The 24,526-nt window shown below is 24.1% G+C and overlaps 2 protein-coding genes across 4 annotated transcripts; one reads left to right on the forward strand and one right to left on the reverse strand.

Moving 5' to 3' along the window:
* Positions 1-1,917: 1,917 nt before the first annotated feature.
* LOC114122882 (lipase member H-like) lies at positions 1,918-23,913 on the forward strand. Of its 3 annotated transcripts, none has more exons than XM_050197284.1 (7): positions 1,918-2,007; positions 20,878-21,059; positions 22,116-22,267; positions 22,835-23,086; positions 23,147-23,338; positions 23,461-23,626; positions 23,689-23,913. In XM_050197284.1, exons 2-7 carry the CDS (start codon positions 20,947-20,949, stop codon positions 23,765-23,767), a joined length of 954 nt encoding a protein of 317 aa, XP_050053241.1. In that variant the 5' UTR covers positions 1,918-2,007; positions 20,878-20,946; the 3' UTR covers positions 23,768-23,913. The 3 variants fall into 3 exon arrangements, with proteins under 3 accessions (XP_050053241.1, XP_050053242.1, XP_050053240.1); XM_050197285.1 differs by lacking the exon at positions 1,918-2,007 and adding an exon at positions 8,835-8,918; XM_050197283.1 differs by lacking the exon at positions 1,918-2,007 and adding an exon at positions 20,653-20,815.
* Positions 14,011-19,279, reverse strand: LOC114122870 (PRELI domain-containing protein 1, mitochondrial). The gene is made up of 5 exons (XM_027985648.2): positions 18,977-19,279; positions 18,689-18,902; positions 18,009-18,304; positions 17,805-17,858; positions 14,011-15,618 (listed from the first exon to the last, which is right to left on the reverse strand). The coding sequence occupies exons 1-4, from the start codon at positions 19,066-19,068 to the stop codon at positions 17,855-17,857; spliced, it is 606 nt and encodes a 201-aa protein (XP_027841449.2). The 5' UTR covers positions 19,069-19,279; the 3' UTR covers positions 14,011-15,618; positions 17,805-17,854.
* Positions 23,914-24,526: the final 613 nt, after the last annotated feature.

The following is a 24,526-nucleotide window of genomic DNA, read 5'->3' on the forward strand; positions in this document are numbered from 1 at the left end:
CATCAATAATCGTACCATTCGTACCTATTTGATGGTTATTTGAAGTTCAACTTTTAATGAAAATATGGCAGTATCTTCTCAAATAATTTTTGTTGAAGGTAATTCAAAAAATATTAACTGAAGAATCAATTTGATGTATTTCACCACCTATTATTTTATATAATTATGATACACAATGAAATGTTCAAAATATTTATTCTAATTTTAAGCTATTTATAGACATTTAAAATATTCGATTTTTAAATTTATTTTTATAAAGTGTAAGTAAAAATATTTTTTGTTGGTTAATAAGGTTGAACAAATTCATCGTTGCATTATACAAGCTTCTTCAATAAGTTATTTTTTAAAAAATTAAAAATTCTAGAGTTGTTAATAAAAAATCTACAATATTCCTTTGGATTATCCGTGTGGTTCTCTAGATAAAAATTTACCATGAACCCGATCAAAAATTCAAAAATAAAACTAATAAATTCATAATACGTAAATAGTACAAAAATACGTAAATCCAGCTATAAACCAAGAAATCCAATAGAATAGTATGGATGACTTGACGAAACACCAGGGGCACATCTAAATAAAAAATCAACTTTTTATTCGCTATACTAACTTCTTATACACGCTCAATAAATGGATTACTACTTTCCTGACAAAAAAAAAATGTCTAAGAACTCAATACCTCTTGGTTTATGTGAAATAAACTGGACAATGATACGGCCATACGGGATAGGTATATGCCTATCATCATGAATAATTTTTACGATTTTTACATACTTCGTAAAAATGTTAACTTTAAAAGCTTATAAAAAAAAAATGTGACTGAAACCTTGTATTAAATTTTCAAGTTTTTTTAGGCATCCAAAATTATTTTATCGACATTTTATATAAAAAAAAAATGTGACTGAAACCTTGTATTAAATTTTCAAGTTTTTTTAGGCATCCAAAATTATTTTATCGACATTTTATATAAAAAAAAAATACTTAGAAAAATCAAAAATGTCAGTTATCAATAAATAGCTCAAAAAAAGCCAGAATATTTTGAAAATTGAACTGTATATATAGATAACTCTAATATAAAAATTCGGTGAAAATTTTAGTTACAACTATACAAAAAAAAAAAATAGATTTTTTTTGAAAACTGGTTTTCTGGTTTTGTGTAAATATTCCCTTTTTTCCTTCACTTTTTTTGTTGTTTTTCACGGTTATTTTGAAAACTGCTGGGAACTTCTTACTTAACTTAAGTGTACCAAGGATGTTAAATTTGCCATCAGAAACCACCCCTGAAGTTTTAAATTGAAGCATTATTTCGACAACTTATGGTGGTGTACACGGATATACAAAAAAAAAAAACATCATTGTAAAATCAATACTTTCCTTACTCCGTTCAGAATCTAATAGGTAGGTACCTAAATAGCATAATATATCCTATTGTAATATTATCCCACCCCTTTCCTTTTTTTCTATTCATAATTTAAAACATATTATATATAGTATTAATGTATTATATTTGTCTTCTTATATATATTCTCAACTTCCAATAATCATTATTGTTATTTCTTCAATATAAAAAAATAATAAAATACTTTGTTTCTCTGCACGAGTAAAATATTAACTATATTATAATAATCACCTTGTTAGTAAGTGGCAGGTGCAGTTATTCACATAAATAATATTTTAATTAGTTCTATTTATGTCAGCATAATGGTATGCACTACACTACTACAGTCTTCTTGAAATATACGTATATATTTATTTTATTGTACTTAAATGTATTATATAATATAAGGTAATTATTTTAACCATTATAATTTATAGGTATGTACATTAATATATAAGCTGCAACAGAATATGATGAATCAAGATCAAAAATTCTTCAAATTGTATTATATTACAATTTAGGTGCATGAATTATATATAAGAACTAGCTGCCATTATAGTGCATTATAGTGGAGTTCATCTCCGATTACAACTATCAGTGTTGGAAGTTTATAACTAAGTTACTGAATTTTGGTAAGTAGTTTTAATTAAAAATAATATGTTTATATTGTCCCAATAAACATTTTTAAGCACTATCCCTTCCGTCAGTTTAACCATAAATTTTTTGTATTTTAAATGATCATTTATTATTTATAAAATATAAAGTAAATGTTAAAATACAACTATTAATGTAAATAACAACAAGTGTGATCAATTTTAATAGTTTTTACTTTTTAATAATTAATAAATAATAATGTATGCACTAACCGAATCAAAAAGTCGAATGGAGGTTTGATGTGTTGAACGTTGTGAAATATTCTTTATAGGTAATTATATAATTTTTTTTTTTTCATATAATGCAAACTATTACAAAATTGTTATATAGTTATTCTATTCATAAATATATATTAAAAATTATTTTGTATACAGCCCAAAGAAAAAGCGGGTTTGGAAATACAACCTCCCTTACACATACTTGGGACGGAAGTTTATTATGTTATAACCAGGGCTCGAGACTTGTAGCATTTGCATATTTTTTTGTAGTTTATGAAAAGATAGCAGAGTAAGCAATAAATCCATTTCAGACAAAAATGAACTTAATATCAAAAGTTTTTAGTGTATATTTTTGCATATTCTAGAGGTTTTGCTATTTTTTTGACTATTTGCTATTTATTGCTAATTAATATAAAAATCGAAAACTCAGTCCTGCAAAAATACGTATTTCGGCCACTCATCAATGATCGACAGTTTTAAGACGTTATAAAACTCATTGTCGATTGAAAAAAATATTTCTAAAATATCCCAATGCAATACAATATTGTGTTTATCGTATCTTTTATCTTAATGTTGTTTACTTGTTTCTGTTATCGACTTCGACCATACTTGCTTATATACCCAATAATTATAGACTGTTCCGATCTACAACGACGTAATCGACTAGTTTACGTCGACTTTTGATTGCGCTCGTATGTACGTCAGCAGTCAGCATCAAAGAGGCAAAAAAATACATCAATAAAAACTGTATAGATACAGATCTTATTTTTATCAAATCAAATTTTTCAACTCTGACTACATCTTTAAAAAAACTACAAGAACAGCATTTGTTATTATTTGACTCAATTCAAATTATAAATGATGTAGAAAAATCCTTCGAAACACTACGTGGTCAAATTGGGTTAAAAATACAGTCAAAACTAGAAATGTTTTAGAAAAAAATAATGGTCTAACGCTTTTAAAAAATATTTCTCGCATGTTATCGAGTACTGGAGACATTGAAGGATTAAACGGGTTTCCAGAAGACATTTTTAGTCGTGATATTCCTTACTTCAAGTACGCTCCCATCACATCGGTCAATGTAGAGCGCTTATTTTCCGCGTACAAAACATTATTAAGCAATAACAGAAGATCTTTCAAGTTTGAAAATATTCGGAAACACATAATAATACAGTGCAATTATGAAGGTACAATTTGTAAGTTACTTTTTAATGATTTTTTGATTTGAAATAATTATATTTTACAGATTGACAAAATTCGACACATACAAATTAATGAGAACAGGAAAGAGTTTTTAGTCATATTTAGTAGAAAACTATAACTGTAAAATTATATAAAAAATTTTCTTTAAATTTTAATAATTATAAATTCATAAATGTCTATAAATAAATAATTTTTAAGCATATTTTCATATTTTTAGTGCATATTATAGCGCATATTTTACATTTTTTCGGTGCATATAATAGCGCATATTTCATGATTTTTTAGTGCTACAAGTCTCGAGCCCTGGTTATAACTACCTATGGGTTGAGATTTTCATGCAATTTGCATTGTTTATTAAGTTTATTGTACGATATTCTCATAGCTAAATATTCGTTTTATGTAGGTAGGTACTGCTGAATGAGAATAAAAAAATGTGTTTTGTATTTTGACATTAATATTGTTATGCTCAAGGCTATGGATACTATATCTATAGGCGCTATAATAGCTATAATACCGTGCTTATGCCTGAGGGTCAGAAAAAAATTGTGTAACAGAAAAAATGCAACGTTTTATTTTATTTTACTAGAAATATATTATTCCACAAGATGAAAACTAACCGAGTGTCATATTTCCAAAAACATATTCGAAAATGTTCATACCTATTGAACATGTACGACACCAAATTATAATTCGTACTTTTCAGTTATAAACCGTAACTTACAATTATTAGTTGAATAGTTGATACAAATGAATAAATAAATCTCAAGATTTTATGGTCTACCATAAGACATATTACTGATCTTTTGTTTTTCTCAAAAGGGAAAACCCCAAGTTTGTCATCTCTTTTGTTTATATTATGAAATGATTTATTGTCATTTTTTAATATTTTAGAGTTCAAAGTTTTTGAATACTAAAAGTGAATTTGAAATTTTATTTTTAAAGTTGTACACACCAACACGATTTTATATAAAATATATAACAAATTATAATTTATGGTTAGGTATGTCGCCTAGTAATCAGTTTTTTAACCACACAGATATTCTATATTTGGCACAATATACGCTGCGTCACACTAATACTGTGTATGCCCCCCACTTAGCTCAAAAGAAAATACAATATTTTATTGTATGTGACGTACATGGTATTTAAATATTTTATTATTATATTATGTACATTATTTTTACACACATTATAATGTACATATTAAAATAAATTATTCTACGTAATATTATTGCAGTCATTCGCAGCAATGACAATATTTTCTCTATATATATATCACACGACACGATTCATATACCTATGTATAATAATAAGTTGCACTTTGCAGTTAAATCTTAATATACAAAAGAATTTTTTACTTACAATTTTACTATATTAGATAACTTATGGACTATGGTGAAGTGATAATTTACTATAGCCTCTCATAAAGACAATTTAAGAATTATCAGTATGTGGTGAAATACTGAAATTATCAAAATAGTTTTGTTAAATTTTAAGAAGTATAAATTTACATTTAATACGATTTACTTGTACAGTCGTATAACCCGCTCAGTTCATCTTGGCACTCGTCAACCGTTTAAAAACAGTGGTCCGAAAACTAAATATTTTTCAATATAGTAATAAAATTTCCGGACCACAGTTTTTTTTATAATCATAACGATTGCAGAGTGCCAAGATGAACTGAACGGGTTATACATACTCATTATAAATTATAATGACATGCTTATACGTAAACAATCAAATAAATATAACCTTTTAGAGGTAAATAATGTATCAATGTATCATATATGGTAATTACAAATTACTAATTCATTAAATACATTAGGCCGAGCGCCCGCCCACCAAAGTATCATGACATGTGGTGTAATAAAATCCATCTAACCTAACATACTATACTTCGTAAAATCAAAATAAATATACGTATTATAAAACACCAACTATTGCAGCGATATAGCAATTTGCGTGTCACCTTAATATTATTCAAATGCAGCATGTATTATTTGTTTTGTCTTATGGACACTAATTACGTCGTTTTCATTACGAATAATGCGCAAAGTGTCTGTATAAACATGTATATTATGCGACAATAGCAGGATCATTTCATTTTATAAAATAAATCACTTTATTCAAATTATTAAAATATTATAGTAAGTATACAATTTAATATTGTTATTTGTTTTATAATATTTATTATAATTTAAATAAATATTAAAAATTCATGGCGTGGACAATTATTTTAAATAACGGGATATGATGTTTTACTTGCGTTTAAAAACCCCGTTTTAACGAAAAAAATGTACTCTTGCGTTTACCTGTAGTTTCCTATTTATTATAATAATATTTTAATATAATGTTGCCATAATAGTGTATACTTATAGCAATATTAGTTAGTCTTTTGCCCAATACATTATTATTATATGAACGAAAATGTCCTCACCATTACGTATAAGCAATAAACGATTTCTAACTTTAGAAAATTTTAAATTAAATTATCATAATATACTAATATTATTCTACACCTACCTAAATTCTAAATAATACTAAATTGCACATACTTACGTCTACCAATTTGAGTTCCTATAATCCTATAACAATACTACTACTATCCATTTATACCATTAACTCTATAAGTCAATCAGACATTATTATTGGAATTCCAAATATCTTTTTTTATCAATCGTATATGTTATCCCCTTATATAGTTACATCACTTAACATTTGTGTGTTTTATATTTTTAATAATATCTTGATGTAAATCACACAGTGGAAGGTAAATATGCTTGTATTACGACTATGTTTTTACTTCTTATCACATATTTAAATGTTTTATTATTATTAATCAACTTAACTCATGAAATACCTATTAAAAAATCCATATATTAAAAAATATTGAAAATTTTTATTTTTATTCTAACAATAAATTATACATAGTTATTTCTGTGTTAATGACACAAACTTAAAAGACTAAAGAAATATTGGAATACTAGATACTCTCGATCTCCTGTCAGCACATTGTTGTATTATATAACATATCAAGAGTATAATAACATATAAAATGGTTTACTTATTTTTTACATACATGCGTGGTAACTGCATTTTTGAACTCTATAACAGTTAGGTCGGAGATAATGATTTATTAAAAAAATTGTATACGTTTTGCATGTGATTTATTTTAATAGTCACGCCACATTTTTTATAATGAATTATTCATTAATATTATAAAAAAATTACATCCTCATAGTGTGCTCGATAAATTATACATGTTTTAATTTTATTCGGATTTAATTGGACCCTTTGTATTATTGCCACTCTCGGTATTATTGACATTTTGTTGATACTATTTTGTCCATTTTCAATTAATTTTTTCAATACCTATGTATATAATTCAAGGTGATTGGTTTGAAATGCGATGTTATCATATAACAATATAATATAAATAACTATATACATAAATACAATTGAATATTGATTATATTGATATGTACAATAATATCACAGAATAGATTAAATTATTATTATTATTATTATGAAATTGATTTAAAAAGGTAATCTAATTTTAAAACAAAATTGTTTATGAGTATACAACAAACAAATAGATAAAATTGATAATATTAAAAGTTAATATTAGGCATTCCAAATTCCAATATTTTATAGTGAATAATTAATCTTTGATTTACAACAAATAAATTAGAGATTATCAATTCAATAAAATTTTATTAAACTAAATAAACGTTAACTTCATCACTAAAAGTTTAAAACAGTAACCCTAATTGGTATTTTATGTTTATTATTTGGTCTCATAGGTACTCATTACGTTGTTTAGTATTCAAATGTAGCTATACTTATTATTTAAATACTTATATTTTTTTTTTAGAACAGATATGATAGTATTTTAAAATTCAAATGAAAATTACTTACATCTGTATATATTTGATTTTTAAATACCTACTTACTTAAATATATTTTAAAAGAATTTCTCACAAGATTTATTTTTAAAATTTGAAGTACCTAAATTCTAAGCGAAAATAATGGCAATATGGCAATAACTTGTTAAGTAAATATTAATAATTAGTACCTAATCAAGTTAGCTATGTAATCTATCTTTATTATTATAATATAATTATAAGATATATTATATTACTCCTTACTGTTAAGCAGTAGCTCGAAGATATAGGTAGGTTAATAATATACCAATTGTAGGTAGGTACTAGGTATACCTACTATACATCTATGATCTATAGTCTATACCCCACCCACATGTATAATTTACAATATACCTATACTATAAGAGTATAAAATACTTAAATTACCTATTTATTATATATGTACCTAAAATTTAAGTATGTACTACATAAAGTAAATACATTATCATAAAAACTATGATATGATTCTCTTTGCAATCCTCCATATAGGTAGGTATATCTACCAAAATTTATCAATAGATGAACACAAGTACTACATACCCATTTTTAAATTATAATTACATCTATATTCTACATTTTAATTTATGTTAGAAAGTTTAATAATAATTGCTCGATGGTAATTACAGTAGGTACCCTATACTATAATTACTATCTACCTACTTAGCCAGTGGCTAAACCTACATATCAACATACTACATACATTGATCTATAGTCCACCTGATAGTAGACGTGTGTGATTCAGTATACTAGGTTAATCCAAAGAAAATGTTCATTCGAAGGATCAAATACATTATGTAGCGAGTACGCAGAATTTGTTTATGGGGGGGGTATTAACATATATTTTATGTATATATATGTATAATGCATATAAATAATATTATTAATAAAATAAATCATTATACATGTTTTACTTATGGAGGGGAGTTAACCCCCTCCCCCGACGATATTCCACTGAATACGTCATACATTATTTATACATTTAATCCAACCAATATATATTATTATATTTGCAATTCACATCAATGACGTCTTATAATTTTTATATAGCCATATAGGTATATTATTTATGTATAATAGTCAATAACCATGATCGTCTGAATAATCAACCACGATACCATGATTACGGTTAACTATACGAATAATCACCGGTATTTGAGTTGGGTTATACTACAACAGAATGTAGGTATATAGGTACAGTTCATTTTATAGAATCGTTGTAAGTAGAAGATGTAAATTTCAAATATTATTACACCACAGAAATTTAGTTTGGGTGTCACTGATTTAAATTATGTATTATGTATTACGTGTATACACCATTATGACATTACCAGTAAATATATAAATGTATTATGTATAATGTATACATTATAATTACAATAAAATGATTTTTAAATCAGAAAACAAAATTGTCAATACAGCATTACAAAAACAGCTTTTACGTAAGTGATCGGCGAAAAAAACTACGTACATCGCCAGTACCTACCTATAATATTATATAGCTATATAGGTACTGTTGAAAATTAAAATTCGATTTCTCCGGAATTGGTAAGTGATAACTATAAACATACATTATATTTATATCGCATTGCATGTGTATTATGTATTTTGAGAACAAAAACAAAATGTTTTGATATGTCCACCACTCGAGACAGCAATTTTTAAATCGTAATTAAAGAATAATGACCACAGTTTTTATACGTTCTTGTGTTGTTTACGTAACAAATGTGTTCAAATATAAATACTAAATACCTATAACATATGAGCAGCCAAGCAGGTATATATTATATTATTTTATTTACTAAACATTAAACGATTTAAAAATTAAATAACAATTATTTTCACTCACGTGTATGGGTGAGATTGTAATAAGTAATAATTATGCATAGCTACATAGTAAGATTTGTATATACGATACATCATCAGAATAAATATATTTTTATATACGCCTATGCGTTTAAAAATTAAATCTAATGTAAATACTCGTTACTTAAGCAGTTAAGCGTAATCGAAAATCAAATGTGGTTTTCTATCTATTTTATACAAATTTAATTATTCTAAATTATAAAAAATGTAAAAATATTTACAAACATAAATTATTCCTATAGGTATGTTAAAGGTAACTTTAGAAGATTTGCGATATCGAAATAAATATTTTACGTTTCACTTAAAATAGCCAATAGGCATAGTAACACGAAAAATTATAGTCGGGTGACACCTTAGATTAAAATGGGAATTTTCGAGGAAGATGGAAATACTAAAAACATGTTCAACATTCGAGATTTTAACACTTTGGGTGTCGGCATGTGCAAAAATAACTGTATATTTTGTTTAAATAGTAACAAGCAACACAATATTATTATATTATACATTATTAGTTATTACTATCATCACTAATTTTAAAAAGCCTATCAAAACTTCTTTAAAAAATAGAATTATTTGAATTTTGTGAAAATAATATGTGTTGTAATTTAAACAAAAATACAAAATATAACTATAACTATAAGTTTTATTGCTCGTATATACACAGTACACTGAAGGAAAAATAAACTCAGAATGTATTATGTATATATATTATATAACTATATAAGTATCCTCTATCTTTTATTTTGTTAAAAATTCCCATTTCTGACTGAAATATTTTGAGTTACTAATTACTATAACTTAAATAAATACTGTAGCTGTATAATTTTATATGAAGAAACGTAACCTGTAAACGGAAATATTACAAAATAATATGGTTATAGTGTACCTACTGTACCTACCTATATTATAAACTTTTGTAGTTATATATAAGTAGGCTACTAACGGCTAACACCTGCAACTATAACTGTGTGTCGACTCATATAATTAAATACCGGTGATCTGTATAATATTTAGTAAATTAAAATAAGGTCGTAGACCTTTCCCGACATTGGAGTTGGCAACAGACCACTACCTAACTCCGTTAACAAGTGCAAATAAATACGAATATATTAAAGATCACTAATATATGTTATAACTTATAAGTTATAATATATAATAATGTATGACGATTAAAATGTATATCGATATAAATCAATATGCCCAATACGGCGGTAACTTAAAAATTATTTTATAAATAAAATATCAATGTATCAAAATATAATAAGACATTAAATAGGTTATAATAATTAGAAGGATAAAACACATACGACATACCAGCAGCACCCGCGCACCTAACTTTTTTGGTAGTTAAAAATTCAAAAGCCTCATCTTAAATAGGTTAAACCTAATCCATCTTAAGACTTAAACACATGTAGGCATGTAGCTATAGGTATACTCGTCGAATCACTATTATAATTATATATGTAAGTGGTGTAACAATATTTTTTTTAGATAATATTTTGCTGAATATCTACCATCTGCTATATGGGTTTCTACTTCTCCAATACTCAATAAGTCATATTACTCAATACTCATTAGATATTTTAGAAGACGGTATAACATTGTTTGATATACATTCAGCTTAAAAAAAAACTAAATTTTATAATGAAATTTACGTTTACTATTGATAATACTTCACATTTTTCAATAAACTATCGTCATTCATCAATTATAATTATCATTAGTCTGTAGTTGCAGGTAAATAGTATTATGTTTATGTACTATTAATATAATATATGATGGCATGTTTTCGAAAATCGAGTGAGTTCATACTATTCTATAGAATAAGCCATATCTTATATAATATAATATAAAAAAAAAATGTATGATAATCAATAATTTTTATAATGTCTATTCAAAATTATTTTGTTATCTTACTCATTCGATGCTCGTGGCCTAGGAATTCAGTTTTCAATGTCATCCACTGTTATCCGGTAACAATAGCTGATAATTCCATTCATATTTGTAATTATGTTTTTTGAAATAAAAAGTTATTAAATATATGCAGGTAAGTAACTAGTTTTTTAAAAAAAAAATAACAAAGAAGACTAAAATTTGAGAAAATATTATTAAAAGACTAAAGATTTTAATGATTATATTATTAATAAATTTATAATTTATTGATATCAACTCTATACATTATTGATAGATTACTATAAATTAAAAAACAACGATGGATTTGGATAAGGGTTTAATTTATCAACAAAATTTATTAGGATTATATTAAAATTAAAAAAATAAATAAGTAAATATTAGAAGTAAATTATAATTTACCCTTTTATGGTTTTATAGGTCATTAGATTTCAGTGACTAATATATAAAATATTATTGGTTAATTAAGTTTGTTGGTGTTGATAAATTAGTAATTACTAATAGAATATCAAATAGAAATACATAAAAAAATTATGTTAAAAGTATATATGCAGTATATAATATATATAGTATATAATGTTTGTGTTTTTTCGCCAACACTCGATCTGTGTCTATCTGACACCAATTGTGGTTTTGGTGCTGTCATCACAAATAATTTTAATCATTTATATTATTAATTATATTGTATATGTATTTATCCTATCGCGTCCAGTGAAAATGCGTCGTGTGGTCAAACGTGGCCTATCTGGTGTCACCGAACATTTTCTCACCACATGTGGTGATATGCTATTGTATGACCCAATACTAATAGCTAAATAAATGTCTTTATCACATAAAATTATTGTTATATTTTATGAAAGAATTTATTGCATAGTTTGATATTTGATATGTTAACTATTGTTATTTTATCGATTTTTTTAAAGTTTTCTATGAGCTAAACTTGACTTTTATTAATTTTTCAAATGAAATTTAAATACCGACTAATAATAATATTACCTATATTATTTAATACCAATCATGAATACAAGTTAGTACAATAGTTAGTACTCATTAGTATTATAATGATGGACTATAATAAGAGCTTATATTTTTAATCAAAAAACTTTAAAACAATTTAATAAATAATTATTTTTATAAAATCATATTTTTCAAGTTTAAAATTTACTTCAAACATTATCAATTGTTTACTTTAAGATAATGTATATTAAAATGAACTTTATGTAAAAAAATTGTACATAATGTTTATTAAGTATTAATTTTAAAATTCTCGGAGGCCGGAGGGATTATATTTGTAAGAAAAATATACACAATTACACAAAAAAAATTAAATTACAACATAATGTTTTAAGTTGTTAATAAAAGAAATTAAAAAAAAAAAAAATCAATCTTAAATCCACAAAAATGTGTCATAAGTAGAGCCCGGAACTTTATGCCTTTGTATTTATTTTTCTTTTGCTCTGATGAGTTGTTCATTTCTAGAAAAATTTGATTCACGAACTATAAATATGATACAATTTTTATTTTGTATTTTTAGAAAATGTTATGTTTTATGGTCATTTTTTTAATAGTTTAGGTGGATTTTATAAATTTTTCTACTAAACTTTAGTACTAACTTTTTTACATTTGTTGAAAGTTACACTTTACTCATTACTACAGTAATAGGTACATTATTGGATTATATATTTGAAAAAAGTAACATGATATACTCTAGTAATTTTTCACTGCATAATATTTCTGAAAATTTAATATAAAATCCCACATTGTCTTTGTATCTGTATAAAAATTACAAAATATACATACACACAATTTTTTTTTTTTTTGTATTGTCCTGACCCCTGAATTTAATTTTGCAAAATTCGTCAAAATCACGAATATTTACAAATTTCAAATATTTAATAGTAAAATTTTTATAATAAAAGTATGAAAAATTAATACAATGTTCTATATTCCTCATAATTATTGTAGGTACGTTGTTTTGTGGATTTACGTCCAATTTTTTTTTTAATTTCGATTTCCCACCTAATACTACTTATTTGAGAGAAACCTTGTATAAAAATGTTCAATATTTATAACCAAACAAAAATTTTATCTATTGTTGACAATTAAAAAAAATATAAGAACTTTATGACATATACATATATTTGTATTTATGACTAATATAGTAATATATAACCCATACTAAGTACCTACACTTTTATAAGTTATAACCTAGAACCGTTCAATGAATTCGATTAATCAATTACTAAGATTATTATTTTTCATCAATTTTTTAACAATTTTTATAAAATCCAATTAATTACTATAAAACAATCGAAATTCGATTAATCAATTATTCGTATTTTCAATTTATCAATTATTCTAATTTTCTATTATTAATAAAATAATCAAGCTCGTTGTTCGATGGTTTGAATGAAGTTCTATTTTTAAAACATCGTAATTAATTTTTAGTACAAAAAAAACATGTAGTGTATTTACAATTTAGGTCACTTTGTATATTACAAAAAATTTCTTATTCCTTAATTACAAATTACAATATAGAATTAACAATATAATCATTAATCATTTTTTACTGATTATAATTGCTTTACATTACACTACTACAGGAAGATACCTTACTCTATACTTTTTTTTAAGATACATTTAATCTGATTGATTACAATCGTATTGAGCGATTTTATAGCTTTATAATATTACATTTATGTGTTAGCTATAGGTACCGATACAGAAATCAAACATTAATAGTACTTGAATGCAGTTTATAAATAGCGATCTGATGTTAAAGGATTGGAATGATGTCAAGTGTGGTCTGTAACCATAGGTATATTTAATGATTTGACTTTTGAGTTAATGCACAACGACAAAATATTAACAGATTATTTATTTGATTGAAAATAATTTATATTTTACATGCTATACCTGTATAACTAGTACACAGTTTATAATTTCAATTACCTATATTATATTTTAAAACTACTCAATGTCAACTTAAATATAAATCAAACATTTTGCTGAGGTATATATATTTACGATAAAATTAGTTGAGCCAATTACAAAACTTAATTAGTATATTATGTACATATAGCTACATACTCTACATAGGTAAAGGTGGGTAGGGTACCTACTACCTATACATCTATATCAGTCATATTGGAATATAAATATAGATCTATTAACTGTACCGTCTGTACCTGTAGGTTATAAAAACCTATGTATAGAATATTAAAAAATATATGTAGGTATTACCAATTGTTCAAGGATTATGTAAGTATTTGAGATGTTCACTGATTAATATTTCACATAAATGATAAATGTATTGAATAGATCAAAGAAGTAATTTAATAATTAATAATAAATTAGTAGGTGCATACTGCATGTGCTGATTTTTTTATAGGTAGATAATTAATATTATTAATATAATAATAGGCAACCTTCTCTAATGAAAGATTTAGATATTCTAAATATTTTACTAAAATACCTACATAATAATATACAATGCACTATATAGTAACATTTATATTAAAAGTATTTCAAAAAAATAGAATCATATTCATTCTAAATATTTGTGTGAAGAGGACATCAAAACATATGATGTTGTCTCCGTCCTACAAACATAAATTATACTAAATTCGAGTTCTAGAGTTCTAATTTTGTATTGTAAGGTTTAATAATAAAGTAAATTGATTTATTACCAAAATTGAAAGTAAGAACATAATCTGTGCTTTTAATGGAATTTTTTACGATATTATAATCAAGTTATGAAAATTTAAAATTGAAATTATGAATCGTAATATTGTACATATTATGTAGCTTACTTAAAAATTAAAATATTGTAAAAAATCGAAGTGAAAACACAGATAATATTCAAACATTTAAGTTTGATAATTAGTTAAATCTCTGTATTACTAGAAGTTAATGCATAAAATTGAAACTTCAGAACATTAATATGCTGTTGTCAGCAATTTTTCATGTTACTAACAGTAAAAAAAAAACATCTGGAAGTAACGTCTTCTTAAGTATTTAAAAGTTGAATATCTTTAAATAAATTAATTATATTGATAAATTAGAAAAATTGTACCACTACCGGACATTTTACACAATAGATATATCATATAAAAATTTTATAAAATACAATAAAGAATCATTACAAAATAATGTGTTCAATACTAAACAATTAAACATATAAGACACTTTATTCATCTATATAATCACATCAGTAATTTCTTATAAAATTATAATGTGATAAAAATTAAATCACATATACAAATTATTGGATAACAAATTTAACATTGTATGTATAAATTAAATAGACACTTTAATAATCATAATCAAGACAAAAAAAAGATCACTTATTTAAAATAATTATACTGTACTCTAATAGAATACTATAAAGTTGACAGTAACCACATAAGCTTGAAGGATGTCTTAATTTGGTTAAAATTGTTGAAATTATGAGAATACATAATTGTGTTATCTAAAAAAATAAAACATAACATAAAATATTATTTAATTATAATGCATGGTATTGTAATTTATACAATTTAGTTTAAATAATAAAACAAAAATATTTTTGTAGCAATAATAATTCCTTTTAATGGTACTCAATTATTTTAAATAATTCTAAAGTATCAATTTTAATTATAGGTAAATTATTAATAATAATATAAGCCATTGACGCATCTTTCTAATAATTAAAGAACAAATTATACATTTTTAGTTTGAATTTATAAATATTTACAACATTCTTTTATTAAAAACTTAGCTATAAAAATTAGTTTAATTTTTCTTGAATTGTTTTGCATAGCAATTGGCAGTTTCTGGATAATTCTCGTAGAGCACAGTTTGAAAAATGTTTATTATAATAACTATAAATTATAATTTCAACTTATGTAATTAAAAAATGTTTTCTAATGCTTCTAGTGCATTGATATAGTAAATTACAATATAATGTTGTTGTGATCAAAGATGAAAACAAGGAACTTTACATTCATGACATAAATAAGTAATAACCAACCACAGTACAAATGTATAAAAATAACATGTATTTTATGTAAATTTCTTATGATGCTATAAATAATTAATATTATAAATACTTAAAATTTGTTTAATATCAAATAATTAACAATAAACAATTCTGATTTAAAATACACTTACATATTTTGTAATTTTGGAAATATATGTACCTAATTAGTAATTAGTAATTAATCAATAATCGATGGAAATGCATGCTAATATCCATTCAATAAAATAACACTATATAATGTGTCCAGCAGAGCTAATTTCATTTTTTTTTTTTTTTTTTTTAATACACTTCAATCTATGGGAATAATGATCCAGTTCAATAGATGCAACAACATTGATTTTTTTTAATAATAATAAATTAATAATAATTTTACAACCTGAATTGTACTCCGTTTTTCAATATTTTGATCCCACTTTAAAATATGTTCTTTAAAAACACAATTTTAAACTATTAATTTAAATAAAATAAAAATCAAAGTTCAATGTAGGCAATAGAATATTGTTTTCTTTCATAAAAAATAAAATAGTTATCAAAATTTGAAAATTCAATAGTGCCTGAGAGTTATTCCTGTGAAGTAACTTTTAATTACTTTTATAATAAAACATATAAATAAATTAATAGCTGTTTTGTTTTCCTGATAATGTTGAAAAGTACTGGGGAGTTTTACTTTTAACCTAAAAACTACTATTTAAATCTGATTTTCTGATGGACACCACCCTCAAAGTTTAAAATAGAAGTACTTTTAAATTTTAATATGATTAATTCATTAAAGATACCTACACATGTAACACATACACACAGCATATTGTATAAAATACTTAAAACGGAACATTTATTTTTGTGTGTAACTAAACGACCTTGCCATTTCCCTAATATTATATCCATAAGTCACTCCAACCTTAAATAAGGTTTATAAACACTTATAATTGAAACATTGTTTAAATATTGTCTATTTGTTAAATATTATATATTATATTTCAAAAATTGTTTACTGGCATGTTCTATGTACTATATATTATAAATATTAAACAATAATAGTAAAATAAATGTTATATTTTATATTTATACCTATATTATATTATTATGTGGTTGAGTATTTTAATGTATTAACACATTTAGGATTTTAGATAAAGTGGAAGGAGGGGGAATTTTTTTCAATCAAAAAGCATGAAAATATAATACAAAGGTCAAAGGTTCACATTAGTTTTTTTGATAACATATTAATTATTACTCCAAAATCACAACATTGAAATTAATTCAATTTCCAATTTTAATATCTAAGGCTTGAGAATATAATATTAAGTTTCTCTTAAATTGTTTTTACAACAATTTAAATTATTGAATAGGCACAATTTTTTAAAAGCATTTGAAATTCAAATTTTAATGAAATTAAATATTTAAATGAGAAATAAAGATAATTTCTTTAGGAAATTTCAGTTTTTTTGTTGTAATTTAAAAAAACATTAATTATTGGTGTACTCTTCCATTAAATAGAGCTTTTATTTACATTTATAAATTAAATATATTTATATTTATTTTCATTTAATTATTAGAAGTATATAAATTTATGCCGTAAAAATATAATTTTAAAACTTAGCTAAATAAAAAAAAATAATAACCAAACAAAATGTACTTACCACATTTTATTGTTCATAATAAATTTGATGAAATTTCAAATAGGAATTGATTAACTGTAACACAATTTAAAAAATAAGGAAACATATTTTTATGAAACTAACTAGTTGTCTAGTTAACAAATTATTCATTTTAATTTTTTAACACAGATATTTGAATAACTGATAGCATTTTATTTAATTTTAAAAGGTAAATTGTATACTTACTGAACATAGAGAGTTCCAGTTTTGTAATTTGTTTGTTTAAGCGCATCCTTTAATTTTTCTTTCTGATGTAATAATACACCAGATGAACTTGAAGTGTTACTACCATACATACTATTGAGAACATAATTAAATCCTTTTACTGCTTTAGTACTGTTAACTTTAAATCGTTGCATTCCAAATGCTTGAATAGCTTTAGACATTCCATACACATTTGATTCAATCCACACTGATCTCTCTGCAACTGTAGTACTTGGATTTTCTTCATTGACTTTATAAACAACTTTTTCTGTTACACCCTAAAAATATAATATTGACAAATTAAATACTTATATATTTAAATAAATAAATGGTATCTTCTGAAATCAGATAGGTAATGGAATGAATAAATCATAAATTAGTTTATTTATAATTAATATAGAAATCTATTGTCATACTGAATTAATACTAATATTAATTAAAGGTTTAAATTAAATATCGTAAAAAAAAGTTCATAAAGTTAAAGTTTGTTTTTATCACAACTATGTTTTTTAAGATAAACTACAATAAACCTTGAACAAATAAATTTATGAACAGAAAAATATTATATTAATTATGCATAAATTGTTTTTTAATGTACTGTTGGTGTTTTTATGTAATGTTCAAGGTCTTTATAAAATAAATATTAAAAATCGAATACCTACCATAACACTTGCATATCCAACATTTCTGGTATATGTTATTAACGTCTTTTTTGATGGATCTAAAATTGATTCTTCGACAATTTTTACAACATTCGTATTTATAAAACGTTCACCCCATTTTGGCAACTTGTTAGTTTTTGTGAATAATCTAATAGAATGTAATTTTTTTTCAATAACTTCTCTATGTAACACGTCTTCAGACAATACATGCTTGCTAAAAAGTGAAAACATATAATTGTTATTTAATGTATTAGGTAATAATTACTTTTATAATAAACTGAATGTTACCTTTCTGGGTTAGGATAACGATGCCAAAAGCCATGAACCACTTGATCCCATCTGAATGGAAACAAACTTTTATTTTCAAAAAATTTTACCATTATTACAATATGTATAGAAAATAATACAAATTTATATTTTAAAAACAAATCAATTTCAAACACTCGACCAACTTAATCACCTATATCCTACATTCATTTAACCGCAAAAGTTTCCAGTGCCATTTCAATAATTCAATATACTATGTAGGTACTATGTACTATGTGAATGTGTCATGTGATTATGACGATTATGTACTATGTAGGCCGTAGCCTGTAGGACAAGTTCATCATACACTATCATATTTAGTATTATTTACTTTACACAAGGAGATAACATAGTATGATAACAATAAATATACTGATAAGAAAAATATGAAACAATTTAATAATATAATTATTATGTATGAATTTAGCAATGTATTTATTTAATTACATAATACCTATATTTTTATTTCTGACACATAATTACACAAATATATTGTATACCTATTTATTTTCTAAGTATAAAATTATCTCACCATTCCCTTTGGAAATTTCTGTGTCCGCCTCTGATTTATTATTTATTTGTTTATTTTATTAGGTACCTATTTTAATTTATATTTTATGCATATAATAGTTATTAGTTATAAATCATAAATTAGTTAAATAGCTGATACCTCTATATGCGTTAAATAATAATACATATAGTAGTCTTGCATACAAATATCGAAGTATATAAATTATGTGTATAATTTTTTTGACAAAAATAAGTTTAAAATTTAAAATTTTAGTCTTGAAATGGTTTTTGATTTTTAGTATTTTTACCGTAAAGTATAATATGTAAATAAAAATTTCCCCAGCCGCGGCCACAAACCTACGTTTCATAGAACTGTCGAAATAAAATAGCGACTGACGACTGTTGGTATTTGATCTTATTTTTCTGTATATTATTAAATATCTATACAATTGAAATAGAATTCTGTCTGCAGTCTACATAGGTAGATAGCAGAACTCTGCAAACATTAAAGTAAAACTATAATTATTTATGGTACATACAATTAGTAACAACAGTCAATAATATACTAAAAACTATATAAAATCATATTACGTTTAGAAAAATTAAGAATAGTAACAAAATCATTAAATTATACGTAATATATTTAGATAGGTAAGTAAACATAGTTTCTTTGCAGCCTAACTGGACATCTTAACATTCTTAACGATACAAAAATTTAAATAATTTTCTTAAAATTCTTAAATATTAGAACGGAAAACTCCATTTACCCCTCTACCACCACATATGACGACAATGGTTTACCAAATTTGTATAATCTGACCTTTAGATTGCAATAATGTATATATTATGTAGGTAAATAAAGATTTTTCATGATATCAGTAGTATCTACTACTATGTTAATTTTAATTTTTAAATTTAAATAGGTCACAAACAAAATAACATAACATTCAAAACACGTTTGTAGTAGGTACCTACCTAATATTATCTAAGATACCTACTTCTTTTGGTTACAAATTTACAATAAATCACTAACTAGAAACTTTTATAACCACAATTAAACATATACTTATGTTATATTCATAGAACGTATACAAATGAATAACATAAAAGAGGGTTACCATATCTATAAAATATATGAAGCATTTACATACAATAAAAAGTACATACTATATGTGTAATGTGTAACTGGTAAAAACAATTGTAGTTTACTGATTTTACAATTCAAGACAATTATTCCGATCGCAGTATTATTAAAATTTATAAACAATGTTTTACCTAATACTATTGATATTTCTTCCACATAGCGAACTGGTATTTAGATTTATAAACTAAAAATATTTCAATAAGAGTAAAATATATATTTTTATATACAGAAAAGTTTAAAAAAATATCAAGTTACGGAAGAAATAGCCGAAGAACGAGTCGATGAAGACATTAAGTGGATGTTGTTACCAAACGGACGAGGTGACCCACAATTGGCTATATTATCGGGATTGGAAAAAAATAGTGCAGTAGAACCTTTAGTCGAAAATATAAAATTTTATTTATACACAAGGTACTTAATTCAATTATATGTAATGATATATATATTTTTAATTTGTATAGCATATCAATAAATTATTAAGAAATTTCAGATTCTAAGGAAAGTGATGAATATTAAGTGTATACAATTTATAATTGGTACTTTGGGGAGTCGAAAGTAAAAAAAATAGTATTACACAATACTATTTTTAATTATTTGAAAATTTTAATGTTGTTTATTTTTCTTCCCCATAAATATATTAATAAAAACTGTATTCTTGGTAAAAAACTAGAAAATAGAATAAAAGTTCCTTGTACTTTATATCTTATAAGTACTAGAATTAAAAAAAAAAAAATGTTAAAATTATGAACTTTACAATCACAATATAATATGTAGGTACTTTATAAATTTAAAAACTGAAGGTGATAAAGCAATTTTAAAAAAATAAGATGTATTTGGTAGAAAAACAAATTAATTTCAAAACCATATTAACATAACTTTCTTTCACTTTTTGCAAAAGTTTAGTAGGTAATAATTTAATCAGTAATTAATAATTATAAGTAGGTACATATTACTCTTAGGAATATCAAAAAACTAGTGGAAAAAGTCAACTAATAATTTGTTTATCTACTAATGATTTACTTATACATTAGGTCTTATTACTTCTATTTTTATAATAATAAATAAAGTTTTAGAAGTTAAAATTAATTAAAATATATATTATTTTATCTTTATTATTATAAAATACAATTTTTATTGTTTACTATTTTACTCAAAATTCAGTAATATAGATGAAAATAATTTAACTGCTTGTACAATTATTACTAAACATCATTATTACAATTTTGTGTTTTTAAAAAAATTGTTTAGGCATGTGACGTGTTGGTTCGTTACTCGGCGGCAGCTTATGAGGCTTATACGTAAATCCGGTTCCGATTTTGTCATAATTTTTGTTAAATATTTCAAATAATATACCTATAAATCATAAGGCTATTTAATCTATAAACTATAATAATATACGTAAAAAACAATATGCACTAATGACTAATTACAATTATTACCAATACATATTGGATGTTTAATTCATAGAGATAATCCAACAAGAGCTGAAATGCAAACTATGGACAAAAAATGTTTGCCGATATTTAAATACTTCCGTTCTCAAAGAAAATCGAAAATATTAGTTCATGGTTTTGGTGATAGTGCTGAAGATTCTCTTATGTTTCCATTACTCAGAGATGGTATGCATACAAATAAGTATTATATTAATCCATAAAATACGTAAAAATGAAACTTTTCTAAAATAAAATATAGGTATTCGATCAATATCGGTGCACTAAAAATATAGTTAATTAAATGTGATATTCAAGACCATTTCTTTTAAGTTTGAAGATATTACCTAATTTTTAGTAATCAGCACCTGTATTTTTATTTTTTTAATTGTGCAATTTTTATAAAAGCAATATTTAATATTATATTTTTAATATTTTCAAATTTGGATGCATTAAGCTTAAAATACAATTTTTTTAAAATAATAGTATTGTATTAAAAAAAATCCAGAGATTGAATGTCTATTAATAATAAAATTGTAAAAATAAATTCAATATATACACAAAATTCCATTTATACAGAGTGATTCGTCAATAGGTATTTTTCATTTAATAATGAATTTATTATTTAAATATTAATATTTAGAATATTTAAATATTCTTTTAAAGACTGCAGTATTTTAGCAAAAATGATGCATGAAATTATAAATTGAATTACTTACCTACCTACTATATCTATACCTGTATGTATATTTACAGCATTTTTGAACTACAACGATTATAATGTATTCACTGTTGATTGGTCGGAATTAGCTGCTGTGCCTTGGTATAATTCTGCTGCAAAAAATACTAAACACGTATCGAAACATTTGGCTTCTTTCATAGATCATTTAACAACATCTACCGATGCACGTACAGATGATTTTCATTTGATTGGATTTTCATTAGGAGCACATGTTGTTGGTCTTACAAATAACGAATTGAAAACTGGAAAAGTTAAACATATTACTGGTAAAATTAAGAATACTTAGGCCAATATGTTTGATGACTTTTTAAATTGCATTTTTTAAGGGTTGGATCCCGCGGAAGTTTTGTTTTCTTCGTCGAGTCCTGAAGAACGCCTTGATTATAGTCAAGCAAAACTCGTCGAAGTCGTACATACGTCAGGGGGATTTCTAGGATTTAAAGAACGACTTGGACATAGGGATTTTTATCCCAATGGCGGAGCCTGGCCTCAACCTGGTTGTAAAATTGATTATGCAGGTAATAATAACAATCTTTAATCAATATATATTTAGTATAAAATAAAAAACCCAGGATATTATTATGATTATATAATAATAAAAATAATAATGTTTTAATAATATTTTTATTTATTCACATAGCGGTTTGTAGTCATCGCAGAGCGTACTATTATTATGCAGAAGCTATAACTAAAAGCGAAGGATTTATTGCTGTTCCATGTCCTTCTTATGAAGAATTTACGTCAGGAGCTTGTTCAAATAATACCGATTTATCAGTACCATTAGGGAAAGCGCCATTTGATAAAACGTAAGTAACTTATTTACAATAAGAAACGAGGTAAAACCTATTAATTTTTTTTTTATTTACAGAAAAGAAGGTAATTATTATTTAATTACAAACTCAGATTCTCCTTACGGAAAAGTGAGTAGACATAAAAGTAATCATTGATTATTTTTACTATTTTTATTTTGACTATGAAATGATAGAGTTAAACACAAATCTAAATAATTTATTTACATAAATAATGTACATCTTGTAATAATAAGTATAAGAAAATTTTATCAAATTATCGTAATAAAAAAAATTCTGAAAAATTATTTGAAATTTTTTCCAAAGTTACCAGTTGCATCCGTGGTTGTACAATTTTTGGTATATTATCTATTATTACAAATACTACGTTACAATAATAGTAAGTTCGTAGTCGTATCTAATTAAGTAAGTATTATTAACACTGACAGTAAAAATAGATTCATAGTATAAATAAATAATGTTATCTTAAAAAAAATGTATTAGGTATTATCACGGCCGTATCTATATCTATATGGCCGTGGGTATTATGCATAGACCATATACTATAAATAGGTAGCTCAAAAAAAAGGTAAAATATTTTGTAAATTTTTTTTTTTATTAAATAATGAAAACGATAATATAGATAAAAGATAAATATCTGGCGTAAATGTCAAGTAACTGCGGTTATTTTTTTTTTTTTGAGTTACATCAAAAGAACAAAGTCGATTCAATTAAAAATTCCCGATTTTCCTCGATTAGTTTGATGGGAAATTTTTTATTTGAACCTCACCAAAATATAAATTACATCCAATTTTCTATCAATCACCTTCTAGTAGAAAATTGAAGCATTTTATCGACTATTTTCGTATACAAAAAAAAAAAACAATTAAATAAATATTATATGTGTGCACACAAATT

Source organism: Aphis gossypii, chromosome 1, assembly GCF_020184175.1.
Source record: "Aphis gossypii isolate Hap1 chromosome 1, ASM2018417v2, whole genome shotgun sequence".
In the NCBI taxonomy this organism is placed as follows: domain Eukaryota; kingdom Metazoa; phylum Arthropoda; class Insecta; order Hemiptera; family Aphididae; genus Aphis; species Aphis gossypii.